The sequence below is a fragment of the Octodon degus genome, unplaced genomic scaffold (genome assembly GCF_000260255.1).
Source record: "Octodon degus isolate 3935 unplaced genomic scaffold, OctDeg1.0 scaffold00008, whole genome shotgun sequence".
Lineage (NCBI taxonomy): Eukaryota > Metazoa > Chordata > Mammalia > Rodentia > Octodontidae > Octodon > Octodon degus.
In genome coordinates, this window is record NW_004524584.1 from 11,551,745 (window position 1) to 11,561,598 (window position 9,854).

A 9,854-nucleotide genomic window follows, 5' to 3' on the forward strand; every position below is an offset into this window, starting at 1 on the left:
TACAAGGAGGGCTCCCTGAGTTAAGCCAGTCTCTTTTATCCCCTGACTGACACAAGTAATGAGCAGCTCACACAGAATGGGTTGCCCTTGGGTGCATTCCATAGACAAGTGTGCACTTTCGGCACTTAATTTCAAACTAACATTTGGAGATTGACTACAAACCCATCTAAAAGTCATTATAGACTCAACTCCAGTCTGACAATCTCTAACAATTACCCAGGAGGCTATGTGAAGACTCAAATTATCCTGAAGAAACTGTCTTCCATAGCAGACTCAGCAAGCACTCCAGCTAAGCAGAAGCTTCCCAGGAGGACAGCCATCTCTCTCTGAGCTGGACTCCCGTTTATGTCTTGGAAGCAAGGAAAATTTCTAGATACAGTGCCACACATGGGCTCATGGAGCTTGTCCCTGTGACATTCTATAGGGAGGAAATAGCTGGTGGTTTGCTTTGCCATGCAATGATCCAAAGCTCCTACTGGGTTCATCAGGGAAAAGCCAGGCCGACCCTGCAAGGCCCTGCCAGTCTATATCCTTCCAAAAGCCAGTCTCTGTTGCCACTCATGACCTTTCCTCAGAGTCACCTTTATCAGCACCCTCTTCTTTTACAGAGAAGACAAGCAAGATGATCATTCAGTCTGCAGCTCCTCAATTCTTTCCCCCTAAGCTACAGCAATAAGCTGTGTACCCTCATACTGTTCACTCCCTTCCCTTTGAGAAAGCTGTGGCACACTGACTCATTGGAACTCATAATAAATGACTATGATTACTTTACATACAAAAGAAATGCTTAACACTGTGTATTCATCCATGTGTTTCAGGAAAATTATTTTCAGAACTGCTGCTCTCTTTCAACTGTCCATCTTCTGAAATTCTTTAGAAAGAATAAACTGACCACAGCACAGCCCCGCCAGATGATTAGACTTTTTCCATTGGCAGAACCCTGAGGTTCTGCCCCTTGGTGCATGGTGCATTTAAAATGCAAAAACTGTTTGAAAGAAGTTTCCTATACTAACTTCTCAGCTGCTTGTTATGATTATTCAAGGCTCTTGACAAAAAAAGTAGAGTGCTAGGCATGGTGGCACACACCAGCAGTTGGGAGGCTGAGGCAGGAGGAGGATCATTGTGAATTCGAGACCATCCTGGGCTACAAAGTGAGCTCAAGGCTAGCCTAAACTGCATAGAAGACCTTGTATCAAAAACACAAAACAAAACAAAACAAAACAAAAACTAGACAAGAAACAAAAAGCAAAGGTTGGGGTTGCTATTTCTATGCTCTTACAATTCTGCTCTATAAAAAGAACAAATAACAGATGGCTGATACTGACAAAAGATCTACAAGGTGCTATACATGGTTTCAGGGTAAATCCTAAGGGGATTTGACTGACTTTGTCAGATACAAAAGTTACATTTTTACTTATATAGGTCTTGCTTTAACTTGGTTTTAACCATCCAGCAGAAAAGTATAACCGCAGGTATAAAAAGTAAAGCCATATTAATATGTTGAGCTGTAAAAGGCTCAAGTCAACAACTTCAGACAATTGCCAGTTCTGCTGATAACTCACTACTATTTTGGACTATTGGACTATATTGGGTTATTTTTCTGAATTCAGTTACCTACAATATTTGAACTGGCATCAAGTATGAAAAGGTCCTTTAAAGACTTCTCCAAATATAGTTTCTCTAACAACAATGGAATACCCATCTCTGACAAAAAAAAAAGGAGGAAATAAATAAAGGACCATTTCGTAGTGAAAAAATTGCTTGTGTGTGTGTGTGTGTGTGTGTGTGTGTGTGTGTGTGTGTACAAAATAGTTAGAATAGATATATAGCTACCTTCTCTTAGTTCAATGAGAAGAAAGGTTTGTACTAATACTGTTTAGACAAGATATGTCGACATCTTGTCCTCTGAATAACTACTACAGAGAAAACAATATGCAATGTATTAATTATTGTAACTGTCCTGCTAACCTGTTTTGAAACTGTTTCATTGCTATTTTTTCTCATTAAAATGAATTTAAAAAATTAAAAAGAACAGATAAAATAGTGCTTATTGTTTGTAACAGACTGCATTGCCCAACGTTGGCCTGGTTAGAAACACAGCCTCAGAGGTCAGGTACCCTTGCACTAAGCCCTGCTTTTTAAGGCTTGGATGGTATAATAAACCTTACTCAAGTGGTTGGAAGTCTAGACTCTGAAGTGAAAGTCTGAGTTCAAATCCTAGTTCCACCACTTATTAACTATTGTGAACTTGTTCAGCATATTGCCTAAGATTCCTTGATTTTCCAATCTCTAAAATGGATACAGTACTCGTGGCTACCTCATAGCTATGTTATAGACTTGAACAAATTAATATTTCCAAGTGATTTGCTCAGGATCTGGCACACAACAGATCCTATAGAAGCATAAATATCATTTTTAAGGATTACTTATGTATAGCAGGCAACTGTGCTTTTCAATAGGTAGATTTATCATTTTGGCAAAATGATATAAGTAATATACACAAATTGAAATTCAGTCCCACGGGAGGCAGAGTCTTGAGTTGAGTTGTAGTTTTGGAATTTGTCATCCAGTTAAGGTGCTCTGACTATCTGAGAAAATTCTGTCTTTCAGTGGAAAGGTAAGGAAGAGGCTAGGAAATCTTAATGTTGTTTTGTATCAAAGCTATCTTGCTTAACTCAGAAGAAAACAAGTTGCAATGGAGCTCAGCAGGGGAATGAGGCAAAAAGCCTCTCATCAGTGAGTGACTTGGACATCACTGATTAGCATGTGCAAGGTAACCCCTATCCTACTCCTGCCATCTTTTTTTAAAAGTTCCCAAGTAATGTGTCCATTTTAAAGCTATTTCAGGGCCAGCCGGATAGCTCAGCAGACTGAAGCGCCTGCTTAGGCAGGGGCAGGGACTGGGATTCGATCCCCAGTGTGCCATGCTGGTTCTACCCCTAGGGCAACTGAGACTGGGCTTGGTGGCCCATGCCTGTAATCCCAGCATTTGGGAGGCTGAAACCAGATAGATCACTATGAGTCTGATCGGTGCAGTGAGACCCCATAGACCCTGTACCAAATACATTCAAAAAATTTAAAAATAAAGGCATTTCAAACTAAAAGTATTTTCTCCTAAGCCAACCAGATTTATTTATCTTCAAAGTTTATAACATTCAGTTTATCTTGCTGTTCAATGGCTTCCTCTGTTGAGCACTTTAATTCTCATGAGCAAAGCAGAGGGCAAAGTCCAAAGAAATGTTTACAGCAGCACTGGGAAGCTGTACCCCCTGGGCTGCAGATGCTTTCCCTGCAGAACTGGAGATCTAAGATAAAGGCAAGAAGGAATGGGACAGTATCTCTACTATCTATTGCAGCGAGAAGACAACTGGCCACAGTCTTCATTTGATGAGAGGATTGCAAATTTATCATAGAAAAGAAAGCCACGAATCTTCAGCTCCCTCTTGGAAAAAAATATGCAGGGCCAAATCCAGGACTTTATACATTATTCTCTTTTTTTATGGCCCATCCTGAGCACATGGTAGGCCAGTTTCTAGCATCATGACTATCTCTAGCTGTGGGAATCCACACAGGAAAATGTGATTTCTTGATTGTTCCTCAAAAATATGAAGGGATTCAACATTTCCGTTTTTGCTGTGATAGACCTGATATAACATGGCATGCTATAAAGCCACCCCAGGCCCTTGAGGTTGCCAGTGTTTTGGTCCATTTGGGAAGAATTTACTCGACAGTCTTCTTTCTCCTTGGCAACATGTGAAGAGAAAGACAGTGCAGTGTTCACACAATTCACAATGTTCTTATGCAGCTCACAGATACTAAGCTACTGAAGGAGGGTATTCACGCTATGCTCACTGATTGTCTTCAAACAACATTCAACCGCATCTGGAAGGTGGACACGGAAAGGGAGGCTGTATCACAGGGGCTCCCAACCAGGAGTGACTTTTCCCCCACGTTCACCCTCACAGAAATTTGGAAGTGTCTGAATATATTTTTCGATGTTACAAATGGGCAGAGAGGATGTGTGATGCTACTGACATCCAGAGGGTAGAGATCAGGATGCAGCAAAACATCCTGTAAGACATGAAAAAGTACTATCTGGTTGGAAATGTCAACAATGACAAGACTTAGAAACCCTGCAACTGTATCTGCCCTGGATCAGCTACCTCTGCCACAACAAATCATCTGAATGCTTCTGCATTGTCTTCAAGTGACAGGGAGGGCAAACAAATAGCTGCAGGGGTACTTACCCTTCTTCCTCTGGAGCTAGGACTGCCTTGTGTCCCCTTCTGTCCAGCTGTGCCCTAGAAACACAGAAGTTCCCCTGAGATCATCAGCTAAAAGACTCTAGGTAAATTAGAGAAGCACTTGTACATGACATAATGCTATTAAAACAGCAGAATGAGGGCTGAAGAGATGGCTCAATGGTCTAAAGCACCTACTTGGAACAAGCTTGGCAAAGCACAGGGACCACAGTTCGATCCCCCAGCACCACATGCCAGCCAGCTGCGCCCCCTGGTGGGCTGAGCTGCCCCCCCCACACAATAAATGTTAAAAAAAAATAATAAAACAGCAGAATGAAAGTGCCATGCTAGAACCACTCTTTATATTAGCACTTTGGCCACCATGCATCAGAGAAAACAAGGCATTGCAGCACATACGGTGCTCCACACAATAGTAATTCAAGAAGCAATTTTTCTCATACAAGTGAAGCATATTATAGACATAACTTCTTTGCAGATATTAAATATTTCTCAAACATGGTGCTTCTTCAGTTACAAAAGGTTATATAATTCACTAACTATACCTAGCTCATTATGGAATTAATCAACTTATATAGGTAAAGTAGGTATGATTACTTGTCTTCCTTGTTCTCCTTTGGAGCCCTTTTGTCCCTTCTCATTGCCGTTTTGTCCTGGATTACCCTAGAAGAAAATGTTTAAAGTATTTTAGAATCCAGAAATAGCTCCTAAACTAGAAGTATTTTAGAATCCAGAAATAGCTTCTTTTGCAAAATGATACAATGTTCAGGTACCAATGTGATTAAGCTATGGGATGAAAAGTAGGAGAAAATACTCCAATTTGAAACTCAGGATTTTTGAAAAAGTTGAAGCAATACTTTATCAAGTTTGAAGGAGATTTGGTGACGCATGAAGATTTCTCAGAGGGTTTGCCACGTGGTAACTTTCCCTAGAGAGCAGTTTTGGAAATGTATTAGTCCAACCATTGCTAGACCCTTCCCTTACAGATACAATGGCATTTCTATAATGGAGTCAACAAGTGAGGAAGCTCTAGGTTTTAAAGATTAGAAGTCCAACAAACAAAATTGTGGAAAATTTTCCTCAAAGAAACTTCAAAGCCTCAACACGCCTTAATGAGTCCTAAGATGCAAGTGTAACATCCAGTCCTCAGTCTTTAAAGGAAATCAGCCCAGCCAGATCAAACACAGACATTTTTCCCTACAATGCCTTGGTTAGCATTCACTACCCCACCCCACTCCCAAGCTGACCACTTGCCTACAGATTAGCAGGAGGCATAAAGGGGGATGCAAAGGGAGAGCAGTGGTAACTTACGGGATCCCCCCGGAAGCCTTTTTCTCCATCTTCCCCAGGGGGACCTCTGGAACCTGGGTAGCCCTGAAAAAAATAAAATGAGTTTCTATGTTAGCCTGCAAGAGGCTCTTGTAATGGTGTTCAATGTCAAGTGCTGTGTGTGTGTGTGTTGGCATGCATGTGCACATTTATGTAGAACATAAATAATCAGATAAAATGCTCCACATTTTTTTTTAATCTCAGGCAGACTCCCTTAGACTTCTCAAGTTTAATCTTAAGCAGATGGTCAGGATGTTGGATATGAGGGTGAGAAACTGGAAAATGTCTCTGGTCTAGTGTACAGTAGCTGACTAGGACTTCCTGCAGTGACTAAATGGCTCTACATCGACATTGTCCATTAGGAGAGCTACAGCAACCATAAAGAGGCCACTGAGCACTTGAAATGTGGTTAATGCAACAGAAGACTGGAATTCTTTAATTCACTTAAATTTAAATAATCCCACCTGGCTGGTGGCTACTGTACGGAGCATCCTTGCCAGTGTAACAAATTCTGGTGTCTATAATTTAATTTCTTCAAGAATCCTCTACAGGATTGTTCCATAGTCACCTCAATCCAACTGTTCCCCACTGAGCCAACCCAAGCCAGGACCCTGGGCGGCAATTTGACTGACTCCATTTCCCTCTGGCCCCATTAGCCTGATGTGGAGATCTCACAGCCCACAGCCAGCCTGGGGTGAGCCTAAAGAGTCTTCGAGGGTAGACAATCCAGGGAGACACTCCCTTTGCATGACCCAGAGAGCAAGAGCCTCTGTAGCACCCAGACAGCCTATGATCCCCACCCTGGCAGCATCCCTGCGCTCTCTCCTGCCCAGTCTCATGCCATTGCTCTGTTGGAAGGCTTCACTCTTCTTCACCTCAATCACAAAATCTCTCATCCTTCCTTGCGTCCATGTCATCTCCAAACTCTCCCTACTGCTGCCACGTAATCGCTCTGAGATGCAAGTGTCATTACTAAATCTGTCAAAGGCTCCCATGACCTGATGGATAAAAACCAAACTCTTCCACACAGCTCCCTGTTCTGCTCTGATCTCTTCCCACCGCCTCCTGAACCTCATTGCCCTCTTCCCGTACCCCTGTTCTCCTTCAGCAGAACAATTCCTGGAGCCCTGTGTCTGCGCACAGCTCCCTCTGCCTACAGCTTTGCTCTGCTAATTGCTGCTCATTCAGCTCAAGGATCACTGTCCTAGGAAGACATCCCAGACACTGTCCTCCCCTAGGCAGAGGTAGCTGACCCCTGTGACTCTCATGTAGTCTTCTGACCATCCTATTGATAAATCTTCAATCTATCTCCCTAACTGCATTGTGGGACCTGGAGAACTCGGCCTGTGCAGTCCATCTCTCCTCCTCTGTCATATAACTCGGTATCTAGCGTATGACAGATCCTGAAGAGTATCTGTTAAATAAGTCAATCAGGATGTAAAAGTAGCCCTACTTGCAATCAGATAGATGCATATTAAAGCATATTGAGACGCATTTATAATTTAAAAAGTCTCCATGATTTGCTACACCAGTACAACCAAAATTACTTCCTTTGGCTTTTAATTTTTTCCCCAATGCGATAAAGACAACACAGAGGCTAAAGCAATCACCTGCAGACTTGTGAAAAACGTGATGACGGAAGGACCTGGCATGGTTTGAATTTTCCTAGCTGGAAATTCTTGAAAATTACATAGCTACCAACTAACCCAAACTAGAAATATGACATCTATTCCCTGGCAATAGGTCTTCATTACGTGATTAAGGCAACTGTCAGTTTATCCCCAGTAACCACGTACACACAAGTAAGATTGTCTCCCTCATCAAATTCTCCTTTGCCGAAGTGTTACCTGAGACCCTGGATCACCCTTTTCTCCTTTCTTCCCAGGAAATCCATGTAATCCCTAAAAGAAGATAAGAAAATTCCCATCTAAAAATACAATCAACCTCATGATGACTTATAACTTAAAAAAAAAAAATGGCTTACCTCCTCCCCATCGATTCCATCCACCCCGCTGTCGCCTGCTTCTCCCTGAGAGGTGACAGACAGCCATCAGCGAAGAAAGGTCTCTGCTGTGCACTTATTGAGAAACTAATCCCAGTATGAAATTAAAATTGATGGAGAAGAAACTACAATACCTTATATCCTGAAAATCCTTTGGCTCCCTGCAAAAGATGAAATGCCTGTCATTAATGTACCAAGGACAGAGTGTTGATCTGCAGGCTGCAGCAGGAGGAAGCTGCCTCCCTCAAGAAACTGACTGTGTATCTCTGTCTGGCTATCCATCTGCAAAGGAGTTATAGACGGGATTTGATCAATGCTCGAGACTCCTTGAGATTATTAAGAAGCAGAACTGATATGCAGGCAACAGAACTAATAGATGTAACTGGAGAAAGAGAAGGGTTATACAAGAGAAAGCGAGGGAGGGAGGAATGAGAGGAGATGCTCATGGATATCAAAGCAATATTTTCTGTGTTACCTTTTGACCCCTCTGTCCTGAGCATCCCACGGTCCCTCTGTATCCTTCGGGCCCAGTGTCTCCTCTTCTTCCCTAAGGCAAGAGATCCAAATACATACTTAAAGTGAATCTTTCGTCAGAAGCTGCCAGGTTTGCTTTTAGAGCACTGAGTGACACCAAATAAGAATGCCAGGCTTTAGGCCAAGCATAGCCTTCTGGAAGCTTGTTCATTTAAATCTCTCTCTCCCTCCATTATATATTTTCCCAGCCAAACTCCAGGACTTCCTTACAGACCTAAGGTCACAAGTCATTGCAAGGTGGGCTCAGGTACCCCACTCTCTCATCAGACAGTGCAGCCAGTGGGTTCAGAAGTCATTTCTTTTTCTAGCTACATTCCCAGGAGTCCCTATGTTGGTCCCGACAAGATGTCATTGCTCAGGTAACTGATGCTGTGTTATGAAAGTCAGTGCTGCAGGCCCAGAACCAAGCCTGTGCCGAGGGCCTGGAGCTGAGCAGAGACAGCCGATGGAACAAGGGCACAAGGGCAGCAGCACCAGTCCTGATGGGGAGGGACACCCGATTAGAACACCCACAGTCAGATCAGCCACACTCACTTCCTCAGGGTGGGCAATGTAAGTGACTCTAACCAGCCTTGCTCCTCCAAAGAAGTGCCTAAATACAGGTAAGTGCTAGAGTAAAATGAATTTCTAGAGAAGAAACACATGCTGCTTAGGGACACACACCCCAGCAGTCTTGTCCCCACCATGTTGCAAGCTTGTGCTGGCTCAAGTCTGGGAGCATGCCAGATGCTCACAGTTAGCAGCATGAGGAAGTCATGCTGCAATTAGGAATGTGCTTGATTCTTTCCTTCCTAGGGAGACAGGTAAGTTACTTTCCTTTTCCCTGCTTTGTTAAATTTTGAACATTATTTTCTGTCTTTCTCAAGGCCACATATTGTCACGCATACCTAAGCCTTACAGCTTCCAATTGCCTGGCCTTTTGAGCAGCCTTGGGGCCTCGGCCAGGCAGATGGGTAACACTGTTCTCAGCACCCAAAATGGTCCCATGTGGGCTTGGCCCTCTCTTGCAGGTACCAGGTAAGTGAGTTGTGCAAACTAGGTCACCTTTAAGGTCCTGGATAAATTTGTAAGCACTTAGAGATGAGGAAACTAAGGTCAAGAAGTTAAGTCTCTTATTCAAAATCTCATATCTAGGTCAACCCATAGTGGTCTAATTCCAGAACCTGGCTTCTACATTTTATAAACTTGCTGACCGTATGAGGATCTGGCCTTGATGCCACAGGATAGATGTCTAGTCAGGGAGCTTCCTGAAATTACCCCAGCCTGAATAGTGCCAAGCAAGTGGCTCCAGTCCTCCAAATTCTACTCATAATTTGGTTGCGAACTAAGGGAGAGTTCTGGTTTTAGGATCAAGGATTGCAATCTCCAAACCTCTGTGCAGTAACTTGTGGTAACCTGTAGTAACAAAGAGTCATACCTAGGGGATGCCTTGCCCACTGCAGGGATACGGCCTGCTACTAAACACTGGGTTTCAGTCTAAAGACAGCTGCCTAGCAGGAAACCTGTGGCATCCTGCTTGGGAGAGAGAGGATACCCAGCTTCTTACCCCTGACACACACATGCCAGACATTGTATGTGAACCTGCGCCTCCCACACACCCAACTTACATTTACTGAAGGCCTCAATTCAGACAAGAAAAAAGGAGAACAAAAGCAATGCATTTTCTTATAACCTTATAAAAATAAATGTATAGACAGAACCCCATCTGCCAGTATTGTATGAATATATAT

General features: G+C 43.0%; 1 protein-coding gene across 1 annotated transcript in view; it reads right to left on the reverse strand.

The window, feature by feature from the left end:
• Col6a5 (collagen type VI alpha 5 chain) overlaps positions 1-9,854 on the reverse strand; it is a 97,537-nt gene that overhangs the window by 58,309 nt on the left and 29,374 nt on the right. Inside the window, exons 13-19 of the mRNA XM_023704480.1 lie at positions 8,066-8,137; positions 7,725-7,751; positions 7,573-7,617; positions 7,436-7,489; positions 5,571-5,633; positions 4,857-4,922; positions 4,248-4,301 (exon numbers count right to left, since the gene is read on the reverse strand). Coding sequence (XP_023560248.1) covers positions 4,248-4,301; positions 4,857-4,922; positions 5,571-5,633; positions 7,436-7,489; positions 7,573-7,617; positions 7,725-7,751; positions 8,066-8,137 — 381 coding nt within the window. The remainder of the gene's footprint in view (positions 1-4,247; positions 4,302-4,856; positions 4,923-5,570; positions 5,634-7,435; positions 7,490-7,572; positions 7,618-7,724; positions 7,752-8,065; positions 8,138-9,854) is intronic.